Source organism: Triturus cristatus, chromosome 7 (genome assembly GCF_964204655.1).
Source record: "Triturus cristatus chromosome 7, aTriCri1.1, whole genome shotgun sequence".
NCBI classification, from domain to species: domain Eukaryota; kingdom Metazoa; phylum Chordata; class Amphibia; order Caudata; family Salamandridae; genus Triturus; species Triturus cristatus.
This window is the reverse complement of record NC_140590.1, coordinates 1,231,562,358-1,231,588,977: the sequence shown is the minus strand read 5'-3', so window position 1 is coordinate 1,231,588,977 and position 26,620 is coordinate 1,231,562,358. Positions and strand designations below refer to the sequence as shown.

The 26,620-nt window shown below is 42.8% G+C and overlaps 1 protein-coding gene across 1 annotated transcript; it reads left to right on the top strand.

Moving 5' to 3' along the window:
• Positions 1 to 393: 393 nt before the first annotated feature.
• LOC146811687 (uncharacterized) lies at positions 394 to 26,365 on the top strand. Its single transcript, XM_085618667.1, has 3 exons — positions 394 to 601; positions 15,541 to 15,636; positions 25,717 to 26,365. Exons 1-3 carry the CDS (start codon positions 553 to 555, stop codon positions 25,884 to 25,886), a joined length of 315 nt encoding a protein of 104 aa, XP_085474793.1. The 5' UTR covers positions 394 to 552; the 3' UTR covers positions 25,887 to 26,365.
• The last annotated feature ends 255 nt before the right edge of the window (positions 26,366 to 26,620 follow it).

Genomic DNA, 26,620 nt, shown 5'->3' with positions numbered 1-26,620 from the left:
CAATGTAACTTACATAGACATTGTTAAATTGTTAAAGCAGCTAGGAACGGACGCATTAGGTGAACTCCTCGCAGGATAGGAGCATGTTGTGGAGGGAGTGTTATTGACTGGGGTTGACAACAACACATCAGAACCACCGCTGGTTCCTTTTGAACTCTGCTTTCTCCCTTTGTCTCTGTTTCTAATCTTTCTCTTCCTTCTTCTGTCTCCCTTTTCTGCGCTTGCCCAAGTCAGACAATGACAAATAAGTTCCCGTCCCAAAAAATGCACGCGGGTGCCAACCACCGGAAACCACTACACAGATTACGCAATCGGGCTCGTTAGGTGACGATAGAGATCTCGTAACATCAACAGTAATCTCACGTCAGTCTGAGCCAGGCGCACGCCTGCGTCACTCTGTGTGCTGGCACCACGCCTTCCTTGGCACTGCTGCGTGTACAGGTCGCTGTATAAATGCGCGCGGCTGCTGCTCCGCCAGGCAGCACTGGGCCGCACACCTCGCGCAGATCTTACCTGGACTGGAAGCCTTGAGAGTTTTGGCAGCTACAAGCCATGACGCTTCTACCATTCTCCTTCTTTCTGGTGGTATGTCTGCACTCCGGTGAGTCACTGCGCATGCGCCCTCTAGTATAATGACACCCTAAAGCCATTTACCAGGTTTTTCCAGAGAATGGGGTTAGCAGAAGTGTGGAAAGTGGAGATGGATTTAGGGAAGTAGAGGGAGGGTAGTGTGAGAGGGACAGATGATGAATAAAGGGAATGAGAAGGGATGGGAGTAGTGTTCTAAAGAAACCTTGGGGGAGGGGGGAGTCCTCACACTCCATGTCACCTTGAACCCCACATCCAGGAGGGCCGAGCTATCCACATGCACGAGCCGTCCCTCCTGCACCGTGTCTCACTTCTCTCCTGTCATTCTCTCCTTGGTTAGTCGCCCACCATGCACTTCACCTCGGCCCTTTCTACCCCTCCTCGGCCATCTTTCACTCCTTTCTCCCCTTTTGATATCGCCCCCCTTTCATCTTGCCTCCCCCTTCTCTCTCTGCTGTCTTTCTTGCCTATCCCTTTACCATTCTGCCACCTGCCTCTCACTCACTTCTCTCTCATTAGTCACTTTCTAACTTGTTTCTGTTTAATTATCGCCGCTCTAACCTGTCTCTCCCTTTCTCAGTTCTTCCCTTCTCACCTTTCCCTGTCTTTCATCACCGCACTCTCGCCTCGTCCTTCTCATTTGTGTCTTGTTACCACCTCTATGTCTCCTGTCTTCCTCTCTGTAGTATTAACTTTGTCTTTCTCACATCTGTCTCCTTATCTTGTCTCTCTCAGCTGCACTTCGGACTTTTTCGCAGTTGCCCCTTCTCACACAAATCTCAGCCTTTTCCCAACTCGCTCTCAGCGGATCTTTTCATCTCCTTTTATCATGCTCTCTCTCTCTCTCCATACCAGTGCTTTAAATGGGAAAAAATAAGTGCAGGTACTCATTAATATGAGCTAGAGGCGTGGTGAGTGGGCGGAGCTAGGGGCGGGGCTTAGGTCAACATAAGACGATACATAATGACTTCTCTATCAGTTGCAGCAACTATGAAAAACACATGAGAAATGTGTTTCTGTAACCAAAACAGGACAGGTTAACTCATTACACAAAATGAAACCCAAAGAGGATGATATGTTAACAGTTTATCGTTCTGTAATATTTGCTGCTTCTTAATGCCATGCTGTTATGTGGCACAATACTATATGCTCTCAAGCGTGCACACACACGCACACGCTCTATCTCTCCACATTCCCTCTAAAATCTGAGTGTCCTGATTCTCTCCCTTTTATCTCCACTTGCCTCTAATCTTCACCCAGCCTATAAACTTCTCACTAGTTCTGCTTCTCTTTTGCTTACTCTCCACAAGTCTTACATTTTCTCCCTGGTTTTTCCGTACTTGTCTCCTGTTCACCCCTCCATGCTGCACTCATCCCCTAAATTTGCCGTCTGGAAAATTAAAGTTAAGAAATGCACCAGATTTAACTTTACAGAAATGTGTGTTAAAATACAATTTCTGAGACGATTCATGATTTCAAAACTCAACCACCTCACGTCTTTACATTCATCCCTACTCCTTCCGTCCACCAAGAGAAGCAGCTCCTGTCCTGAACAAAAAGATGAAAAGAAAACCGGCTTTGGCGAAGGCAGAGGATTTTGTTGGGCTGTCACTGCTTTAGAATGGCCAGTGCAATCAATATCCTGACTGACTGCCCGTCCCAACCCATTTACACACCTGATGGAGAGGGGCGGGGTGAGGCTAAAGCACTTTCAGGAGAATAGTCCTCGGGCACATGATCGACAGTGAAGGGTCTGTCTAGACCCTGCACTGTTAGTCACAGCGTGACGCACGGTAAGCCCTCTGCCCCCTGCAGGCTCAGGCCATTCACATGGGCGCTGCTGGAATCTTCACTCAGCATGAGGCTTGGCGCTCTTACAAGCTCCTGAGAAGCAGAGCGGCATCTGCCCTGTGCTAGAGGAGATAAATAACGGGAGCCTGCAGTGCCATCTACTAGGGTACCGGTACTCTCCCTGGCGAATGAGAAGTGCCGGTACTGAGGGCCAGAAAATTCAAAAATGCCGGTACTCAGTACCGGTGAGTACCGGCCCATTTAAAGCACTGCTCCATACTATCTCTGCTCGCTCTCACTCTTGCTCTGTCTTTCTCCCATCTCTTTCTCACTTCCATTCTTTTCTGTTATCTCTTTCTGTGTGAAACATGTTTCTCTATCAACTGTATGTGTCGCTTTATCACTCTCTCTCCATATAACCAGAGCCATTAGAATTCTACGATTCTGCGGCTGCTACGTTTTCTGCATAGTTATGGATTTGCTGCATTTGCCCCATACTCCATCATCTGCTGCATAATCTGCATATTTGGCAAAATAACAATTTGTTTCTAACTCAACCGGATCATAATTTACCAAAAAACATTGCAACATGTGTTCCCGTGAAGCGGAAGGCCCTTTGCAAAAGTTGACTGGTCATCTTTCAGTTGCTTATTGCTGTATTTGGTTGTTACACTGGTACTAATGAGTTGAAGTCTTTTCATAGACAGAGTTACTATGAGTGACAAGCATTGGCAAATGCAATAGATTTCGCCAATGTTTGACGAGCACTTCTGCAATATAAGTTAAAGAAACTCTGTAAAAATGTTATGACTTGTTTATTGGGAAAGGCAATATATTGTGCAGTAACTGGTGGCAATATAAAGCGCTTGTGTACCTTTGGGTGATGTTGACGCTATATAAAAGTGCTCCAAAAATGTATTAAATAGAAAACATGTTAAATATCAGCACTATAACATGTTTTTTATTTAATTAACCATGGGGAACCATTAATGGCTCTCCGCCAATGTTGGTACTGACCATTAAAAACTTCAAAGTAAAAGACTTTTAAAATATACACAGCAAAACAAACTGTACTCGCCAAGCTGATCTCTCTGCTGCCCAGGTTTATCCAGGACAGCTTATTTAGCGTTCAACATACTGCCAAAGAAGGTCGTATCCCCGCACGGCTCCATAGAATGTCATTCCACCAATCACAGTCCTAAACACAACCACCTACCTTCCCGAAAGGAGTGGCATACATGTCCGTTCTGGTATCTTCCAGTGTGTCAAAAGTCTCACACAAAATAGGGCCTAGAGGCTATTTGGACATCAGTGCTCTGCTATTTAAAACATTTACAAACATCAATATGTAGAATGAGTTTATTGTGCTTAAAACATGTGTAACGTATGAGCAAACCTGCATCGGCTATTCATGATGCACTTATTTGTTGACAACTAACACCACTCCCATGCTTCATCAGATGGATCACCACTAGAGCATGGAGGCATATGTATACAGCGATGGGTCTGAATACTATTTAACTACATGAATCAAAAAGAGAGAAAGGGTTTTGAGATCAGGGAACACTCCCAGTCCCCTACACCACCACCAATACATACAAGCACAGTGTTTGCACCCCTCGAACCAACCTGCAATATAAATGACAGGTTTTAGCCTGTAAATGTAGTGAATACAATGATGCTGACATTGCTTCATAGCTGAGGTTGTTCTTAGATTCTATTCACCCTGGGTGCTGAAATTGAATGAGATATTCCACTATTATATGGGTGTAGTGTCCTGTTTGATGAAATTGTTTATACAGGTTCTCTATGGTTATGTCTATGTCTATCTGTCATATCCAATGTTTCTATGGTTTTGATGTAATCAGAAATGGAATGTATATAGGTCATAAGGGAGGTTGGGACAGTTGACTAGGAGCTGATGCTGTACTGGTGAACTTGTATGGATGGGATCTTTTCTTGAAGATTAAACTTCTTCTTCAAATCAACTTTAAACTGGACTTCAACTTTTATTGAAATATAACACTGGCGTAGTCGGCAGCCTTCAAGAAGATCTCAACAACAAGGATTATTAAACTGAACTTGGTGAGAAAAAAATAAATATATATATACTGGAGGGTTGGGAGCATTTCGCCACATTCCCACGGTGATTTAAGGGGTTTAACTCGATGTGGGCTCACTCTCTTAGTTGTGGAGAAATAATATACTCAAGCATTTTATGCCTCAATCGCGAATTGCCTCAATTTACAAATTTTTCGTTGGATTAACTGGATTCATTGGATATGATTTCTTCGATTTGGGAACATTTCCTCTCTTATGAACTAGAGACTATCTTGAGTGTCATGAGCTTCAAATGATATTATTAATTTGCTCCGACAGAGAGGTTGGTTAAAATTCGATGTGATTGAAAATTATTTTGAATTCAAGCGTGAGAGAATTTATTTCAAAAGTTTTAAATTTTTCCTATTTGATGGATTTCGCAATGAAATAACTTTGCGTTAACTTAAACTGTACGTTATACTAGATTACATTAAGAAAGAGCCTCGCGCTTTGTTTTAAATGATAACATTTTAGAGAATTCGAACCTTCAAGCTTCGTTTTGGATTGTTCATCTCCCTCAAATTTTCAAGCGTTCCTTCAGCGTCGACTTCTCTTCGAGGCTTCCATCACGCTATGAGTTGCATGCTGGGATAGCGTCATTACGTCGCACGTTCTGGTGGCCATTTTGGATTGGGAAGATTGCTGTAAACTAACATCATATCTTGCATGTTTTGTTTCTACTTTGGATTCCTCATCGGTGGCTTGCACATCAGCTATGCAAAGTGAGCCTCGAGTTCATCTGTTTGTGGTACGATAAATTCCTCATGAGTCAAGATCTATTTGTGACTATTTGAATTCCTCATCGGTGGCTCGCACACCTGTGATGTAAAGCGAGTCTCAATTCCATTCCTCATCGGTGGCTCGCACACCTGTGTTGTAAAGCGAGTCTCAATTCCAGTACAGTATGGTACAGTAATTTTACTCATGTCAGTTAAGATTTATTTTTGTCAGAGAGATACACGCTGGTATTTAAAGCGTTCTGATTTCCAGGGAAGAAATCACTAACTGTTTCAACAGCGATATACACGCTGATGTATGTATATTAAGGTATTAACTCCATGATACAGATGTTAAATGTGTTTACCAAAAGGCTTGAACTGATATTGTGAATTTAACAAGACTATCATTTAGGTTACAACGCACAGATTTATTGTTCTTAAACCTTTTAAGTTTTCTTCTTATTTATCATATTTTTCTTAAAAAAGGGGTTCACTTTATGTTTGGTGCAATGCAGAATGTTACGGCAGCACCTTTCTTTCTTTCCCAACCTGGCGAACCTCCTATCAAATGGAAAAAATGGAAGAGCGTGTTCGAAAGATATGCTAGGGTGTGTGGTGCTTCGTTGAGTGATGAAAGAAAAACATCTCTTTTGCTTCATTGCCTGGGTTCAGAAGGACAAGATGTATTCGATCATCTCCCTGAATTGGCAACTTCTGAGTCAGATGGTTTAAATGATTATGAAATATGCATATCTAAGTTAGATAAACATTATCTTCCAAAAGTAAGCACGATATTGGAGAGGTATCATTTTGGGAAGAGACTGCAAAATGAGGGTGAAACTATTGAAAATTATTTAACAAGTTTACGGAAACTTGCTTCATCTTGTAAATTTGAAAACTTGACGGATGAACATGTGCGTGATCAATTCATGTTAGGTTGTAATATGGATAAAGTAAGAGAGGAATTGTGGTTACGAGATGATCCTACTCTTGATGAGGTCATTGTTGTAGCTAAAAAGATAGAACATTCATTAAAGTGTGTTGCCATCATAAAAAAGGATAATGTTAAGGAAGTCAAGGTACAAGTAGTTAAGGAACAAAGTGATGTCAAGTTTAAAACAAAAGTCAAGTGGATAGAAGCAAGATAACTAATACTTCATCTGATAAGTCAAAGTCCTTTAAATGTTACAGATGTGACAAGTTAGGGCATCTTGCTAATGATAAAAGGTGTCCTGCTCTTAGTCATATGTGCTTGAGGTGTAAAAAGAAGGGTCATTTTGAATTTGTGTGTAAGACTAAGCATGATTCAAAAGTTAAAACGGTAGAAGTTTATGAAGATGAACATTCAGAAGATATGCACAAAGATTTTGAGTGTGGTCAAATAATTTTAGAGATAGGAAGTGATAATAACAAAAAAATGTGTCCTACTGATGAAATTTTGGTTGATGGGGAGTTAACTCGGGTCTTGTTTGATTCAGGAGCGAAAATTACTATAATTTCAAATGATTTTTACAACAAGAAATTAAAGAAAAAGGTTGTTTTGTTCAAAGCTGACATAATTCCATTGGCGTATGGGGGAGAACCCATTAAATTACATGGGTACTTTCTAGGATTGATTGAGTATAAGGGAAGATTAGTATCAGGAAAAATGTATGTTTCGAAAAAGGGTGACAGTATAATTAGTTGGATTCATCAGGGAGATTTGGAGGTTTATCTTGATCCAAATTCTAATCCGCCTATTTTGTTAAGAGATGTATGTACGGTAAAATCTGTACAAGATGAGAAATTGGTCAATGAATTGATGTGTGATTTTCCAAAAGTGTTCAGAAAAGATTTGGGTTGCATGAAAGGTTATCAGCATAAGATAATGTTAAAGGAGAATTCTGTACCGGTTGCCTGTAAAGTCAGGAATGTTCCGTTGGCTGTTAGGTCCGACATGGAAAAGGAGATCATCAAGCTTAAAAATGGTGGTATCATTGAAGAGGTTGAGGGGACGGAGTGGATGGCTCCGGTCGTCACTGCGCGCAAACCTAACGGTGATTTGCGTCTTTGCATAGATTTACGTCAATTAAATAAAAGTGTGGTTGTGGATAGATATCCTCTTCCTAATATTTCGGAACTCCTGGTTCTTCTGGGTGGTGCTAAGGTTTTTAGCACCCTTGATTTAACTTCAGCTTATCATCAAATTGAATTGGAGCAATCTTGCAGGGATCTGACTGCATTCATCACGCCGTTTGGTACATTTAGATTTAAAAGAATGCTATTCGGTTTGGTATCAGCTTCCTCTGTTTTCCAGCGTGCAATGGAAAAGGTTTTGAAAGGTTTACCAGGTGTGTGCATCTATCAGGATGACATACTTATTTTTGGTGATAATGATAATGAACATGACGACCGCCTCAGATCTGTTCTGTCTAGGTTATCTGATGCTAATCTCACTATTAAAATTGAGAAATGTAAGTTCCGATCGAATGCTATTGACTATCTTGGGCACAATATTTCAGGTAGTGGGGTCAAACCCAAAGATGAGTTGTTGTCTTCCATACGTGGTATGCATTCCCCTACTTCAAAGGAAGAATTAATGAGTTTTTTTGGTTTAATAGAATACTATGGGAAATTCATCATGAATTTTTCTGAGTTAACCGTCAATATGAGAAGTTTGTTAAAGAAGGGTGTTAGTTTCAGATGGACGGATATATGTGAAAGAGAGTTTTCTGATGTTAAGAAGAAATTATGTGATGCACCATTTTTGCAAAGTTTTGATACCAAGCTTAAGTCAATTCTTACAACTGATGCTAGTGAGAAGGGGTTAGGTGCGGTTTTGCAACAGGAGAGTCCTCAAGGAATTAAAACCATCATGTTTCTTTTAGAGGTTTGAAAGACCCTGAGACAAGGTATTCTGTGGTTGAAAGGGAATCCCTTGCAGTTTTTTGGGCGATCAAAAAACTGAAGAAATTTTTGTGGGGAGTAGATTTCGAGGTGAGGACGGATCATAAACCTTCAGTAGAAATTTTTGAGAAGAAAGGTTTGGATGCTATTTCTAGTCGCATAACAAAATGGATTATAAGTTTGCAAGAATATTCTTTTTCTATCAAGTATATTCCAGGAGTTCACAATAGGATAGCTGTTGTCTTTTCACGTTTGGTGTCAAGTGACACTTGTGATGGGGATAGTAATGATCTAAGTTATGAGTGGGTGTGTACTTTGGATGCGGATCACATATCTGAAGAGAAGTGGCGAAAAGAAATGGAGCTGGATGTAACTCTTAAAGAGGTTGCGTCCCTTTTGTTGGGAAATTGGTCAAGTATTAAAAATGGATCAGAAGATACAAAACCTTTTTGGTATGTGAAAGATGAACTTTCTGTGGATAAGGATATGTTGTTTCGTGGTACTAAGTTAGTTCCTCCAGTAAGTCTTAGAAAGGACTTGGTAGATTTGGCACATGCTACTCATTCTGGTATCTCTAAGACAAAGGAGAGATTACGATTGTCTTATTGGTGGCCAGGAATGGATAAGTTGGTGGAGCGAGAAATTCGTGAGTGTTTTGCTTGTAATTTGAGTGATAAGTCTAAAATTACTAGAGTACAACCTATGATTTTGGGAAGAAGGCCTAAGCACCCTTGGGAAGATATCGCTTTAGATATTTTAGGTCCTGTATATAGTAATGGTTCTCAAGTATTTTTATTGGTTGTGATTGACATGTATTCTCGCTGGCCTGAGGTTTTCTTTTTGCACACTGTGGATTCAGTTAATGTCATTAAATGTCTTAAACAGTTGTTTGCAAAGGAAGGATTTCCTAAGAGTATTTTGACGGACAATGGCATACAACTAGTTTCTAAAGAGATGGAACAATATTTGTCATCTTGTGGAATCATTCATAAAACATGTTCTCTCTATCATCCCGAGGCAAATGGGATGGTAGAGAGACTCAACAGGGTTTTGAAAGAGACCATTACTTTGGCTAAGTCTTTATCTCTTGGATGGAAGGAGGAGGTACTTAAAAAATTAGAGGATTATAGATTGACTCCTCACTCTACTACTGGGAAATCTCCCTTTCTCTTATTCCGTGGTAGGGTTCCGAATACACACTTGGAACCATTTTGGGTGAATGATTATTGTTTTAATAAAGGGAAAGAGCGAGTCTGTGATGAAGAACTGGTTGTAAAAAGGGAAGAAGAGAAAGCATTATTAAGAAAAGATTATTTTGACAAAAAGAATTCAGTCAAGAAGTTGGAAGTGAATGTTGGTGATGTGGTTGTAGTAAAACGTCCTGGTCATGTGAGGAGTGGTAATTCAAAATATTTTGATCCCATGGTGGTCATTAAAGTGTTTAAGAATGCGGTTAAAACGGAAGATCATCGGGTGTGGAATCTTAATAGAGTGGTTGTCGTAAGGAGAAAAGGGGTCAGTAAGACTATAAAGGGAAATGCTCAAACAAGTGATTGTTCTACACGTCAGTCTTCAAGATTGGTGAAGAGAACAGGTTATCTTGAAGATTATGTGTAGTGTGCAGTTACATATACAGGTGTAATTCATTTTTTGGGGAAGGGAGATGGTGTAGTGTCCTGTTTGATGAAATTGTTTATACAGGTTCTCTATGGTTATGTCTATGTCTATCTGTCATATCCAATGTTTCTATGGTTTTGATGTAATCAGAAATGGAATGTATATAGGTCATAAGGGAGGTTGGGACAGTTGACTAGGAGCTGATGCTGTACTGGTGAACTTGTATGGATGGGATCTTTTCTTGAAGATTAAACTTCTTCTTCAAATCAACTTTAAACTGGACTTCAACTTTTATTGAAATATAACAATGGGCAATGTAAGTGTTATGTTAAAAATGTGACTATGTTGCAGGAAAAACTTGCCCAGTCACCATTTTTAAGTAATTTTACGAGCAACACCTAGCATACAGAAATAAAACTAGAAAAAAAGTGCTATGGTGAGGCCAGCGCTGGCTGCATCATAGCGAACAAAGATAGCGGAGGAGTTGGCAGGAGGGGGAAAGCACCATAAGGGACAGATGTCACAAGCAACAACGACGGACCTCCTCTGCAGCACCTCGTGCCAGTTCCTAAGTGTGTGGTCGCTGTGCAGACAACCCCTGCGTCAGTCGCTGAGTGACGCTACTGTGCTCCAGATCAGAGAGCAATGCCACAAATGGGGGTGCGCAGCTCAAAGAGTCCCATAGGCCAATGTTAGTGGAAAAATAAAAAGTTATTTTTCCACTAACATTGGCCTATAGGACTCTTTGAGCTGCACACCCCCATTTGTTGCATCACCATAAGGGACAGAGCGAGGAGGGCGGAAGGGACCTAGGAACACCGCAGAGAACGAGAGAAAGGGAAGAATGGGGGCATGCAACAGACAAACGGGAAATGTGGGGGGATGGGGAAGTAACACAACACAGGAGGGGGAAGAGAGGGTCTGGTACAGTGAGTACATGGGAGGGGCAAGCAACAGTGACAAGGCAACCAAGAACAACGGACCAAGCAACGACAATGGCAAGCAACAAAAATAATAAAAACAAATCTCCCAAAGCATGAGCGGTGGAAGCACACACAGGCAAACAAGGAAGCAGTTCCACACACAAAGTTTAAGTGAAGCTGGCACACACTGACCAAAGAGAAGCAAGAAAATGAGAGTGAACATGAAGCAAACCAGTGGTAGACCCCCTGTAAGCTAACAAAATGTCTCACAAGTGACAGATCATGCTATTTATCAGGTTAGAACAAAAAAGTGATTTTGTCAGGAGTGCACACAATAAAAACACTTTTTATCTTGGTTCTTCTGTGGCATCAAGGGACTCAGTAAAGCACTTCTTTGACAAAATAATAAAGTAATACTGTCACAAAATATGCGGCATTATGGAGCAGAATTTGCCGTTTCTTGCTGCATAATTTAGTAAATCCTGAAACATAATTTGGCACTCACCAGTAGCATAATTTCAGAGGCCCTGCCTACAACTGTCTTTCATCTGCCTCTCTTTTAGCAGCTTGTCCCTTTACAAACTTTCTCTTATCTGCACCACTCTCCTACCCATCTGTCTCTCCACTCTTTACTTCCTTCTCTCTCACCAGTCTCTCTCTGTCCCTATCTCTCTGTCCTTCTAACTCCCACCTGTCTACTGTGGTTTCCACTTCATCTCCTCTGTAGTTTTCTTTTCCCCTGATCTGTCTTTACCCAACGTCATAATTGAAATCAAAATGAGCCGTGTCAAACATTTTCAAATAAGCCTCCCACTGTTAGAGGCTGCAACAAGTTGGAGGCCATAAGAAGATGGTTCTGTCACGACCACCTATGCTGGTCTGGTGCAGCATCACACCCTGTAGCCCACCAGAAGAATGCCAGTGGTGTATGAATGACCAGTCCAGACCTGTGTAAATTAACCATCTTCTGCTGCCATCTTTCTTCTATTTCCTCTCACATGCACATTAATAGTACGAGAAACTGGAGCGCTGTCCACCAGCAGTGACTGCTGTTACTTTTTAGGTCTCGCCTGACCCAGTGCATGCGCTGACCTGGTGAGACTTTTAGTAAGGGCTTCATAAAATACTGCCATGGCTGGCCTAGCGCTTGCGTTCAGGCGAGCCTGCCCGCGCGCAGCCGCCATCTGTCTTTCACGGGTCATTAAGCATGTGGACGCTGCAGCTGCTTTCACTTTTGCAGCCACTCGCTCCGCCCTGTCCATGTCCATGTCTTTACTTTTGCTATAATCACGGCACCCACGCTTTATTTTTAACATTAAAAGTAATAAAGCGCGGGTGCCGCGATTATAGCAAAGGTAAAGAAACAGACAAAAACATCAATTTCTTTACTTTTGCTATAATCGCGGCACCCGCGCTTCACTTTTAATCTTAAAAAGTAAAGCGCGGGTGTCGCAATTATAGCAAAAGTAAATAAATAGATGTTTGTTTCTATTTCTTTACTTTTGCTATAATCGCGGCAACCGCGCTTTACTTTTAACGTTAAAAGTAAAGCGTGGGTGCCGCGATTATAGCAACGACCTCCCTGCTGTTTGTCATCATCCCTACAGGTACCTCTGTGTGAGAGAGGCTTGGAAAGGGTTTATTTCATTGGACTGCAAGAGTGACACTTGCATTGACTGTACACTTTCTTGATGCTGCTGACCAGGTCTCTGGGGCATAGAGGCATTTCTTCAATGTTGCTATGCCCGTCTCGCTTGCAGCTGCAAAAGAGTTTTGCTGAACAGTTGCAACATTTATCCCATAGCAGGGCATGGTCCAAAGCTAGGAAACGACATCTCGCAGTGATAACGATTTCAACATTGTCTTTGTTTTTCCTTTTACGGTTGCACCAGCAGCAAGCCATCCACAGGGTTTACGCAAATTCTGTGTACTGTTGACTTCAATTTCTATGATGTGTGTCCAACCCTTGCACCTATTCTTGACATGAACAGGAGCTTTGCAAGGCTTGAATGATCCTTCAAGAGCTTCTTGTGAAAATACGTAGAAATCGATGTTCCGTTTTGTGCAGATCAATGTTGTTTTTGTTCTCTTACAGGTGAATCTTATATACTATGTCATCATTTGCCGTAGCCAGGTGCAGAACTGTCCATCACCTCCCATGGAGTCTAACACGTATTAAATATACAGCATTCGTAGTCAATGTGTTACGTTGGGGTTCAGAACTTGTATTTAGGCATTCTATTAGACCCTCAAGTTTATTTTTAAATTGGTAATGTGATAAAAGGAATCCTGCACATCATTCCTCACTAAAATGATGATTAGATTTAGAGTCTGAGCCTTAAAGTATATTTTCATGACAGCTTTCAGAGAGTTTTCAACATTTTCACAGAACTATGGCAATGCCTATGCTTCTGACATGTCGCAAAGGAGAACACAGGTGAACCATAGTGTACAGGGAGAAGGAGTGTACATGTCATGTCAGTCTATATGCACACACCGTGCATGTCCCCAGGCACATTTTCAACAGGGGCAAGCCTCATTAACATAGCCTAATCTCAGTATGGCAGCCAGCAACACCAAACAAGCATTGGCATAGCCAATAGGTCTCGCCTTTGGGACCTTATAAGTATTTAATCATGCAGCACAATATTCTTGGTGCAACATCAACTGCTGCATGGCTAAACACTTATAATGTCCCAAAGGCGAGACCTATTGGCTATGCCAATGCTTGTTGTTTTTCTTGTTGAACTGGAACACATGCTGCAGATGTCGCTAAGGGGCCCTTGAAGTTTGAGGACACCTTGCCCTCCCAAGTGCTTAATTTATAAAAAGTAAGTGCCAAGGCCCAAGTTATTGCTCCGGACGCCACTGCGGTTCACATCATTCACTGCCCAAGCCACCTCTGCCAAATACCATTCCAGAGCTGCCTACTAACCATAACACTCATGCGGGTGTGACATTTTGGACTCTTCAGGGCCACCTGATAAGCTGGTTTCATTGTGGCTTTTAAAGTATATGGTATTGTAAAACACTCTTCTGATCTTAAAAAAAAAGAGTCAGAAAAACAGTAAAAAAAAGTAGCTTGCACTGGCATCTGGCCATGTTCCATACCATCATGGGTCCAGTAGTCTTTCCACCCATCCCTTGGAGAGTAGATTGGGGGTTAACCCCCAATCTGCAACCCTTTGGGTCCGAAAGCCCACAAGATTCTGAGAAAAAGTGTAAAAAATCAGAAGGGATGGGGCGGCCCTCAGAGGCATCAGGCCTTACTCCTATCAGCCTCTCTGTTCCCATCCACCAGAGTGAGGAATGGCGAATTTACCCCTAATCTGCCCCCAGAGTGGCCAGAAAGCACACTGGGTGCAAGGGAAATTACAACAAAGGGGACAACATGTCCTAAGGTCAGGCCACAGCTCCAATCCCAGAGCTCCAACAGTCTTTCTGCTCCTCTAGAGCCAACAGCAGCCCGTACCCATGGCCCCAAGATGAAATTTCAATTCTCTTAGGTGTATTTTTTGATATATGGGCTGGCAGAGAGGGGGAAACCCCAATTTACTCTCACTTTCCATGTTGAATGGCCGCACTATTCAGCCTCTGGTCTGCCAGCAACCAGGGAACTGTGTGACTCCTGGGTATTTCTGCACTCACACAAGTGGGGTAACACTTGTATCTGGACCAGTATGACTATGCTGCGTTGTAGGAAATTTGTGGATCCCAGCAGATTTCAAAACTTTGCCTCTCAGAAATTTGATGAAAATGTGTGACTTTAGCCAACATTTGAGTTTTGCATGGCATTCTGAGTGGGAAACCACAGTGGGATCCATGCAAGTCGCGCTGCTTTTGACTCCACCGGGGGTATAGTTGTCAGAAATGTCTGCGTTTAGAAGTATTCCAAGGGTGGCAGCCCTGACAAGGTCCAAATACCACTGCCAGCTCAATTTTCAGGATGGAAATGTGATGCCTATGACTCCATGTTGTTTTTCAGGGCCTTTTCTGTAGCGGTTGATAGATCCACCCACCCAAGTGGGGTACTGTTAATTTGTAAAAACCTAAAAAGAATTAAAGTAAGGTATGATGTTTTTCAAATAATTAAAAATATATATTGTTTCGAAATGAAATATATTTTAAGAAATTAATTATTTAATACGTAATTACTTTAATGTGTTGTAACATTTTATTTTTATTTGTTCTAGGTTTTCAATAAAAATTGTAAATTGTCTTACATTAAAATTTACATTACACAATTTTTTATCTGTTTTTAAGTTTAGCAAACTGTATTATTTGTTCCTATATTAACTATAGGGAGGTCCCCGTCCCGGTGGTAGAGGTTTCTGGCTACATGTGAATATTTACTAGAAGTTATTTTACACTTGTTAATTCTGCGTCAGATGCTCCACCCCCTGGAATCAGGAGATGGAGATATGTGAGGCTACACTCTGGAGTAGCTTTGCACTGGGAAACGATGAATCGAAAAAAAAGTGTATAGTTACAACAAAGTTTACTAGTAAACTTACTCATGAGTAAATATGCCTGTGTAAATTTATCTTTGTGAGTAGCGCCCTGTAAATAAATCTGTTACCAAAAACAAGACATTCTTTCAGGGGAGCATTTACATGGTAATATTTGTCCAAAACAGACAAAGATAATGTAGACTCAAGAAACAGCATTCTGAGCACAGTCCTTCCCTGTAACCTGACATATGGCTGACCTCCCTACTGTCTTGTCAGAGTAATTAGCCTATTAGGAAATCCACTAATGTCAATGCAGGCTTAACTGCTTCTGGTTTTCGAGAAGAGATGTCACAGACCCAACAAAGATATTGTCTCCAGGCCATTGTCTCACTGCATTAACTGCACTTAATGTACCACAACAGTCATTAATGATCTAACACCCCATTGTACATTCCATATTTACAGCTACAGCTTTAGAATGCTTCACCAAAAATGGGGATGACAGTACTGTGACCACATGCGCTAAGGAACAGACACAATGCCTCTTCGCACAACTGCAGTGTAAGTATGTTTTATCATAGACCTTAGCCTTGCTCTCTCCCCCAACCACACTTTGGACTGTCCTTGACACAACAGGGACAGTATAATTATATGTGGATATCTGCAACTGTGCTCGCTCCAGTGCTTAATTTGTGCCAGTGGCTGCTGGTGGTGGGCACTGGCACTTATGTTGGGGGACCAAGACTTATATTTCATCATGAGACTTTGACCCCGAGTACGAAAGAGAAAGGCATAGAAGGGAGAAAGGCGAAAGAGAATAGCAAAAAGCAGTAACAAAGAGAGAGAGCATGCATGAAAAAGAACCTGTAAGAGTGCGATATAGGGACATTGAGTGCGCTTCTACACGCTTCTTTGCAGTATAGGGTCTTTTCTCTGCATATTTTGTCAGGGTTTTCCTGGTGAAATCTTTTTGGGCAAAACAACTCAAGGGTGAGTTTTTTTCTTGCACAGCTCATATTCCCTATACGCAGGGCACGAGTCCTAAAAAAAAACAGTAGTGGGGGGACTAACCAGGTTAGGTAGTATGCAAGTGAAATCATGATGCGTGCCAACACAGCACATGATGTCACGACGCGTGACATTGCATGGGACATCACCGGAAGTGACCTCACTGGAAGTGACATCATAAGAAGTGACATCAGATATTAAGACCTCACACATATGATTAACAGGCATTTCATGAGTACAGTTAAGAGCATTATGAGATTTTTAAAATGAGATTAGGCGTTGTGGATGTGCCAAAAAAGTGGCACAATCCCAACGCAAAATCTGGACCTCAACTAATACATTTATTTTTTTAAGCCCTGCCACAAAGAAATTGGCAACAAGCTGAAGAATGGCAGTAGATCTGTTAGGCTTAATTGGTTGCAAAGTCTACATTTTAAAATAGTTGATTGGCTTAAGGCATCTACTATAAAGCTGGCCAGTAAATCACAGGGAATAGTAATGATGGTGAGATAACTTTGGTGTTAACACATTTGTTGGAGAGATCTGTGTTTTGTGAAGTCCCAGATTTGGATTTGAATCAAAGTAGTATAAGGCTAACATGACTCCTGAAGAGCCCATCACGTAACATGCAGATGACAGAATTTTACTTTATGTAGATAGTAAAGTGGATTACTGCTTTTAACACAGAGGTCCTTTTCTTTCCTGCAGTTCAGAAATTGTAATCCATGTACTAAGGCTCAGTGACATATGAAGGACATGTGGCTCCTACACCTTGTAACCCTGTCTCATGTAACTCATCTTGTACACTGATTTACACGTGTACAAGATTTATTGTCAATGTATAATGTGTATGTTACGTAAAGAGCTCTGACACCCTGCATTGGGTTGTGTAGCGCTATAAAAGACATTAAATAGTGCCATTGAAATTGTTATTTGTGTAAATACTAGGACAGACCAACACACCTGACATTCTTACAGTGCCTGCATCTCTTATATACAGGGACTGTCAAAGGCAACCGGTGCCTCTCTTAAGTACCTGTGAAGAGATAACAAACTGTGTGCCTTTGTTTCCCCTCCGTGGCATTTACATTTAAGTGTGAGGTTCCAGGCCACCTTCAGTCAGGATATTCAAACAAAAGGAGGCCTGTGGGTCCCTTAATTTTGGCCCAGCTGGAGTTTTAAAAAAAGCCCCCTCTCTGCCTGCACGTTGCTGGTAGTCGAAAGCAGACAACGTGCAGGAGCTGCTGAACGTGTCTCGGTGTCTGAAAATTACACGGGGACAAGTGCAGCATAATTCTTTAGGGCCCACCTTCTTGGCAGTGGGGACAGCCTCCACCCTGTGAAAAGAGTGGGTGTACGTCGTGTACTTGCGTGTACCCACGATTTATGCCGTGCATATACGGATGGAAACTCCTGTTTCCTCCTAGTTGGGTTTTATGATTTTCTCACAATGCGAGCATTAGCTTGCCCATGCTTCCCCCAACTTTTGCAGTGCCCTAGACTCTACTTAGGCCCTCATTGCGAGCTGGCCTGATTTAGGAACAGGGAGACTGGGGGCATGGAATCCCAGTTCTGGGTGGTATTGGGGTACTTAAATCCAGCCATTCTTGGATTTGATTTTCCAATAATGTGGAAAAAGGATGCAGACCCGCACTTACAGGGTCTTTTTGTTACAGGTTTTACACAAATCCAGGGCCAATTCTGCTAATATTTACCAGCTCTGAGATGGTGATAAATATCTGTGAGGGGCAGTGTAGGTTGGGGGTGTTTGGCAGGGAGTGTGGAGGGCACCTGGAACAAGCGGAGGCTCTGGCTTATTTTGGGGCAGTGTTGTCTGCTCCCCCATGGTCTAGAAGGAGCAGTAGGAGCCCGGGTTACATCTGCGCCCATGTCCCTGTCCCTCTTTGCCAACAAGGTGGTGGGGGTGAAGCAGTATACCACTCCAGCCACCCCGTAATGAGGGTCTATATCTCCAGCTTGCCTGCACTCTATTTCTCCCTGTTTTTCTCTCTCTCTCAATGTCAGAATTGGATTTATGATGTTATGCTGAAATAGATATTAAAGACATTTCACTGCATGCTGCATTAGCAACATGGGGAAAGATTTACAAGAAGGTGCCGCAGCTTGGCACTGCAAGCCCTTTGGCTGCGCCACTCTGCGGCACTTTCAGAGCACAGGAATGCAACATATTTACAAGGATATGTCGCATTCCTGTGCTCTCCCCTGCGCTGGCGCACAATCAGCTGCCATGCGCCAGTGCAGGCACCATTGCACCATGTGCAAGGATGCCTGCATCATGGGGAGATTGTTTTTGTGCAGGAAGGGGCACCTTCCTGCACAAAAACAATCACTACAGGCATTTTCCTCTTTCAATGCGTGGTGTAGAATGCAGCACGCATTGAAAGAGGAAAAAAAGGAGGAGAAATGAAAAATGTCTCCTTGTTCCGCCTCGCTACGCCACCCCTAGGGTAGTATAGCATACTGACGCATTTCCAGGTTTACGAATCCTCGTAAATCTGGAAATGTGTCTGGTTACATGGGTGTTGGGTGGGAACACCCACAGCAACACCCATGTAACGGCCCTTTCACACAAAGTGCTGCGTGTAAAGGGGCCGTATTTACAAGGACAGGAAAAGCCACGCCGGGTGGCTTTTCCTGTCCTTGTAAATATGGGGCAGTGTAACGCGCTGCCAGTGCGTCACAAAAAGTGGTGTACTGGCAGCGCAAGGGGCTGGTAAATCTGCCCCATGATACTTAGAAACTGAGTTAGAATAGGGCGGTAAACCTATTGTTGCCAATAAACAAGGCAATCTCCATTCTCAATTATGGTGGCCAAACAGAATTATTTGTAGCCCCTTGGGTGGAAAACAACCTGCCGGCAAAGTCTTCTCCTTTTCTGTCATTGGACTTAACAAGGATGCGGTGTCAACTTTGCCAGACATATTGGTATATGGCTTCCCATTCTAGCATAACTAGTCCAGAACAATGGCTGATAAAGTTAAAACCATGATAGATCTCTATTGAAAGCGTGACTTACTGCGACAAACATACTGTCCCTAAGCTGGGAAATCCTAAAGCATATGAGGAGACTAGATAGGTGACTAATGGCAACATGCCCCCACTTTTTGAGGCGCATTCCCAGTGTCTGCTGTTAAAGGCAGAATTTTCAAAAGTTTCCCAGTTCACTAGCATTGTCAAGATTTCAACAAGGGTTTCACCACCTAAGTAGCCCCTCCTTAGGGAGAGATAGGCACTTTGGGAGAGAAATGTCCACCTATATAGCACAGAACTCAAAATACTGCAAACCTTTCACAAGCAGTGTGGCAGGAGACATATGAAATTTTGCCAGCAAAACACTTAACCGGCCTGTTAGTCTGAAGGCCAGTCTTTCCTCTCCATTATAACATTGCATCTATCACCTTATTTAAAGATTGGGGCCATTTACCGTAAGGCTAGGTTGGTGGCCTACTCGCCATATTTTCTTTCCCATTTTTCTATCTGTTGCCATGCCATACACTCTACCTCATGTCATGTCTCATCTTTAATCTCACAGCATGGTTACCCTCAAGGCCTTTTTGTGTTATTACATCTGTTACCAACATTTAGAGTGGCCTACACCAATAGCAATGGCTACAGAATAGTATACTGAGACCCAGTAAAATACCAATAATAACACCAATGTTTTGCCTTAAAAAATGCCAGACCTATAGAGGCAGATTTACAAGGCCCCTGCGCCACCAGTACGTCACTTTTTGTGATGTACAGGTGGCACATTTTACTGCTCTATATTTACAAGGACAGGAAAAGCCACCCTGCATGACTTTTCCTGTCCTTGTAAATATGGCCCCTTTACATGCAGCACTTTGCGTGGAAGGGGCATTCCATGGGTGTTGCTGTGGGTGTTCCCACGCAACACCCATGGAACCAGACATTTCCAGATTTACGAGGAATCGTAAATCTGGAAATGCGTCTGGATGCTACGCTTCCCCAGGGGATGTGTAGGGAGGCGCAACGAGGAGAAATGTTTTCATTTTCCTCGTTTGTCCTCTTTCAATGCGTGCTGCATTCTACAGCACACATTGAAAGAGGAAAATGCCTGTAGTGATTGTTTTTGTGCAGGAAGGGGCACCTTCCTGCACAAAAACAATCTCCCCACCACGCAGGCATGCTTGAACCATGGTGCAAGGGTGCCTGCACCGGCGCATGGCTGCAGTTTGTGCGCCAGAGCAGGTGGAAGCACAGAGATGCGACATATTGTTGTAAATATGTTGGATCCCTGTGCTTTGAAAGTGACTCAGTTCGGCGCAGACAAATGGCTTGCGGAATGCACTGAGTCACTTTCATTGTAAATCTGCCCCATAGTGTTTACCAGAACTTGGTCCTCTTTTCCTCTTCCACCTGATCTTTTGACTCCCATTTTTAGGTGTGCCTGGTGGGAGATTGAACTTTCTCACAAAGCTTTTGCATCTATCTTCAAGAAACGTAGAAGGCCTCTGCTGCTCGGTGAATCATATTCCACCTTTCATTGGCCCACCTCAGAATGGCTTTCTAGTTGGTGGGACATGATTTTGCACCTTGTGTGCATCTACAAACAAGAAGCCACTCTTCAGTGTGACAGACCAATTTTGTTCAGGCACAGGGAATCCTAGCAATGTGCCTGCAAGGATACAGTGGATTCAAAGGCTGGCACCAAATGGCAAGTGGGTTGGATAAGGACCACTTCAAGCACCCAGGACTGTGTCTACCCCTATCTCTGCACTTCCATCCCCACTGCACCACCACTAACCCTGCACCCACCTCTGCACTACATCTCTGTTTCTTCTGCACTATTACCTTACAGAGCCACACTACAGCACACACACCTGCACCACAAGTTGCAGATGTGATCGTACCCAGCATTAATACCCATACTATAAGTCTCCCACCCCATGCCTGAACAGATACCTAATCTCACAACACTTCATTATCACTTGCCCACTGCACTAACAGTGCATAGCAACATATTACTGGCTCCCACCTCTGTCCCATACTGCACTCCAGCATCACTCACCACCATTATATCACCCCAAAGAGACACATTAGAGCAATACTGAACTCCCATCTGCTAGCACTCTTCTCACACTACTTACCACTTCAGGTGAGCCCTACTCAGAATTCTCATATCTCCTTCTGCAAAACAGACCCACCTCACGTCACCACTATAGAACACCAGACTACCATCTGCAACGGTGAATTGCGCCTCCACACTACTTCTCCCACACCACTGTAGCATCATCCTCTAACACCACACTACTACCATAGTCCTACACATAAACCCATACCATGTCTGTGAAGCCACAATGCAATAGCAGACCCTAGCACCACTCTAACACCAACACTACAAATTAATAACATCACTGTGCTGCCAACATTACTGCAATACCCCAGTAACTGTATAGCCAATACTACTCCACAACACAACTATATGTTACACTGCACTAACACACCCATGCACTATTGCAGCTAGTCTCTCTCAGGCCCATCATCTCACCACCACCTCTGAGCACCACACAGCCTTCCACATCTTACCACTGCTATCCTGATTTTCATGCTATCCCCTCCACCACCACAGAACTATCTCAAGAGCACCACCCTAACACCAACTACCATGGCACTGACACCTCCACTGCCACACTATCACCCACTAAACACCATTTACCTCCCGAGTACACAACCAGCACCATTGTCCCACCTGCATGACTAGTCTACTACAACCAAAATTACAGTATCACCATACTTCACCATCACTTAAGCGCCCCTGGCATAAACTTGACCAGGCGGCTTACCTTGCGGCCTTGAGCACTCAACCTCCAGATAAATCCTCGAATATGGAACAGGCCGATGTGTTCTTTCAAGGGTGGGTTACCTGAGCCTTGGACTCTTGTATCCCGCTCAAGCTTACACACTCTAAAAGAGCACGAGCTAACGTCTGGTTTAATGAGCCTCTGACCCTAGTCAGGAAGAGCTGCAAGGTCCTTGAGCGAGCCTGGAGGCAATCTTATGATCCTTGGGCTAAAATGCAGTACAGAAATGCGATCAAGGCATATCATAAACTGGTCCATAAAACTAGGGCAGCACATTACTCGAGCCTGATCACTACAAGTAATAATCCCAGTAAAACCATATCCTCTCTTCTGAAGGACCTGGTCACATCTCCCTCTGCTTCGGGCAGTACCATATCCTCTAGCCTACAATGTGAAGAGCTGGCAAATTTCTTTCTGGAGAAGGTGGAATCCATCTATAGTAGTTTTCACCCAGGTGAAACCCCCAGTGTCACAGGGAGGATCGTGTACACGGGCCTTGAGATCTACTCTCTCGCTTTGCTCCCTCTTATCTCTCCTAAAGATATGGTAGCACTGTTTGTCAAAACAAAATCAGGGTCTCCAGATGACCCTCTGAGACCTGAAGCTTTTCAAAAATTTCAACAGTGTCTCCTGCCTGAGTGCTTGGAGTTGATTAATCTATCCCTATCCTTGGCGGTGGTTCCGAAGTCCTGGAAGCACGCCAAAGTGGTCCCCTTACTGAAAAAAACAACATCAGACGTGTCCAAGCTGGAAAATTACCAACCAATCTCGCTACTTCCGTTCCTATCCATAACTGTGGAATCTCATGTTAACTTGATTTTAACTCACTACCTGGAAGCTAATTCAATATTAGATACATCCTAGAATGGGTTCTGACCCCGGCATAGCACCGAGTCTGCTTTGCTGACGGTCATAGAACAGCTGCAGACCGCCTCGGATACCGGCATAATTACAGCTTTAGTTCTGCTGGATCAGAGTGCGGCCTTCGACATGGTCTCCCATGAAATCCTGCTTCATCGCTTGGAGGAGATCTGGGTCAACAACAAAGCCCTTTCTTGGTTCTCGTCTTTCCTGGCTGATTGGACATTCCACTGCTCTTCTTTTTTCCTCCCGTACTCACCCACTTCGCTGCGGCATTCCTCAGGGGTCAGCTTTGAGCCCCACGTTCTTTAATGTCTAAGTGGGACCACTGGCTCTGATGGCCAAAGCCCGAGGCATCTCCCTGGTGAAAAATGCAGATGACACCCAGGGGTGATCACCTTTTCTAACAATCTCAGCTAGGACATGGCAAAATTCAAAGCAGACTTAATGCTCATCTATGAGTGGATGACGGCTCATTTTTTGCAGTTAAATTCAGCCAAATCCGAGATCCTTCTGGTACGCAAGGACTCCCATCTCTGGGACAACAAATTGTGGCCTCCTGCTCTCGGAGTACCCCCGCACCCAAACCCGTGGGGAAGAATTTGGGCATTATGTTGGATAAAGAACTTAATTTGGAGATGTATGCCAAATTGGTGGCTGGGAAATGCTTTGGTCTGTTGCTAGGCCTAAAGCCTATACTTGGTTTGTTTGACCCTCAAACGCATCAGTTGATCACCCAAGCCTCTATCCTTGCCAGATTGGACTATTGTAACATGTTACTTTTGTGTTCCAATAAATCCGTGATTAATAGACTGCAGCAGGTCCAGAATGCTGCGGCCCGCGCTATCTCTGCCCTTCTGAAACACTGTCATGTTTCCAACCTCCTTCATCACCTACAATGGCTACCCCTTGAACAAAGAGTTTGTTTTAAAGTGCTTTGTATCATGCATAGGATTCTCACAGGCATTAGCTCATGAATCCTGAGTGATCTATGCTCCTACTACGTACCCACACAAGCGTTGCGCTTGGCGGAATTGCTTCTAGCCAGAATTCCACGAATACAGAATGTTAGATCTGGTGGTCGATCTTTTAAGCGGTTGGCTCCCGCTTTATGGAGCTCCCTCCCTCTACATATTCATAGCAACCCTCATCACCTGACATTCAGAAAAGGCTGGTAAAGACCTGGCTTTTCTCCCTCTACTAATTTCTTGCCTTGCCTCCTCACTCTGTGTTCTGCTTCAGCGCGGGGACGCCTCGATGCTGGGGCAGCCATGCGCTATACAAATATTTTAACATAACATAACAGATTAAAATCCCCACACCCATTACTACACTAACTTCTATCACCACATTACCATCCCAGCACTGCTTTCCACCCTCCTTCGAGAGCACTATACTAACACCATATTGAAATTCTCACTTTAGCACAACTTTACATAAAAAAGACAAAATCCATGCTCAGCTCACAGAAAATGTTTTACTGAAGAGGCTAGACTTATTGGCTTTGGCAATGTTCACTTAGACAAGTTCTCTTTTGTATGTGACATTTACATCTCAAGATTATGCAAAGATACATTTTCATTAAAGGAAATACTTCATTATTTTCTCCACTCAAATGAATACATTACTGATGTTAAATGTGTTCTCCCTGTTTATGTATTTCACGTGCATATAGTGCAAACTGACAAACAGAAAACATTAAGTGCTTAATTTAGAGTTTAGAGGACAGGGTAGTGTGTTACAAACATGATGGAGTACCCTTTCCACTGAATTGATGGTCTGCCCATCTCATTTAGAGAAAGGTGGACAGTCAGCTTTCCATCGACAGACTAGCAGTAGCGGCTCCTCGAGGGAGTGCTGCGGGCGGTGGAGGGGCAGGGTGAGGGGTAGTAAACTCTGGCATAAGGCCGAACGGAGGTAAGTAAGTAAATAAATAAATAAATAAAACAAATTACATTACGCTGCATCGACATTTGGAGTTGCAGCGTGCGCAATGTAATTGGTTTTATTTATTTATTTACTTACTTACTACCGTTCGGCCCTATGCCAGAGTTTACTACCCCCCCCACCCTGCCCCTCCCACGCCCCGTCCCACAGCACTCCCTCGAGGAGCTGCTACTGTGACAGAGGCCCCGTGGCTCCATCGACCGAAAGCTACATACCACACCCTTCGGAGTAAAGCTGTCACACTGCACACTCTAGTCAGAGTGGATGGTCTGATGTTTTTATTTCTATCTGCACCACCAGAAAAAACCTGGCAGTAATGGACAGAAAAGACTATTGAAATCACACCCTTGGAGAAAACTCCCAGGGTGCGGGGTTTATTAGTTTTATTTTCAATTATTTTTCAATACTAACTCCCATTGTGTTTGAAAAACCAAAAGAATGTTAAAAATGTGATGGATGCTGTCAAAACTGACGTCCGTCGACCAACGTTTTTGTACTTTGACAGCAGTTCCTATCAAAGTAGGAAGACGGTGATCTCTAAATTTGGCAGATGGTAGTCAGTCAGGGTTGTGGACCTAATGCCCTCTGCCTCCTGATGGACAGAGTACCATCCATTTAACTTGAAATCTCCAACATTCTGCATCATAAGGTCTGAATGTATTTTCTGAATGATATTAATAAAAAAGTGATTCCTTCCAGTTTTGAAAACTTTTGGTGTTAGACAGTGCCACCCCGCACTGTTAGCCCTTCAAATGTTAGATTCACCGTATGTTGTAGCCTCTGTTTCAGCATTTTTAAAATTCATTTTTAAGTCAAGAAATCAGCTGCTAATGTAATAATGTTTAATGCTTTTATTTTTTATGTATTGTGCTTATGCTTTTATGATTAATGTTTCTTTTAATCGAATAAAGCTGAATTGAATTGATTGATTCACTTACCCACTGATGTCTACCAGGACTAATGTTTCTAATTGTATCCTCAGCTTCTGTGATGCAAGAGTGCATGACAGCGCACCAGTGTGCTGAGCTGCTGGACGAAATCATAGCCCTTGGATATCCAGGAAAGTGCTGCTCTGAAGATCTCTGCAACCGAAATTATTTTGAGACCACTACCCAGACCACAACACTAGTTTTCTCGGATGGACCACAGTGACACCAAAACGGTCCAGACACTGCATCCCCAGCTTCCTAATTGGAGTGGGGCATAACTATGAACCAAGTCTGTGCCTTTTTTTTCTTTCAGCAGTTCCCTGGAATTTGGGAGAATTGTTCCTCATTCTTTTCTAACATCTTTTCTTATGGTTGATGTTCCTCAAACAGCCACCTTTAAGGTTAGAAGTCTGCACTACTGCAGAGTAGAGAGTGCCTATTGTTAACATATGTACTAGCCTCTAAGGAATAATTTGAGTGTATTAATGAATGCACTTCGGTATTTTGATCAACTTTGCTGATGTTTAGACATTCTACTGATGACAGACTCGCCAATCACTTACCATGCTTCATTTTTACCTCTGTCTTCACTGCTCGTCGAGATAATAATGTTGTGAGCATCCACTGATTTTGTGATAAAAGAACCAACAGATAAAAATGTTCATGCTGTATATACACTAAAATAAAGCAGCATTATATGCATCGCAGAATTTGCTTATTCGGTCAACAGCGGAGCTCACAATTATGTTAGTTGTTATGCAGAATATTGTCAAAACATTCAGAATTTAAAAAGTGATATACTTTATCAATGCTCATTACATCCAGCAAATGAACTCTTTATAAGGATAAAAAGTAAATTTTTTAGGTGCAATAATACACAGTTTTTTAAAAAAAAGAATGGAAACATGCATCATAAGAGTTCTGGCAGAAAGGCATGCCCCCATCATCAAAAAATAA

Excerpts from the sequence above, each read along its gene's own strand:
- LOC146811687 (XM_085618667.1), top strand. The coding sequence starts at position 553 with ATGACGCTTCTACCATTCTCCTTCTTTCTGGTGGTATGTCTGCACTCC. Across the intron at positions 602-15,540 it reads GGTGGTATGTCTGCACTCCG|CTACAGCTTTAGAATGCTTC; the intron begins GTGAGTCACTGC and ends CCATATTTACAG. Across the intron at positions 15,637-25,716 it reads CCTCTTCGCACAACTGCAGT|CTTCTGTGATGCAAGAGTGC; the intron begins GTAAGTATGTTT and ends TTGTATCCTCAG.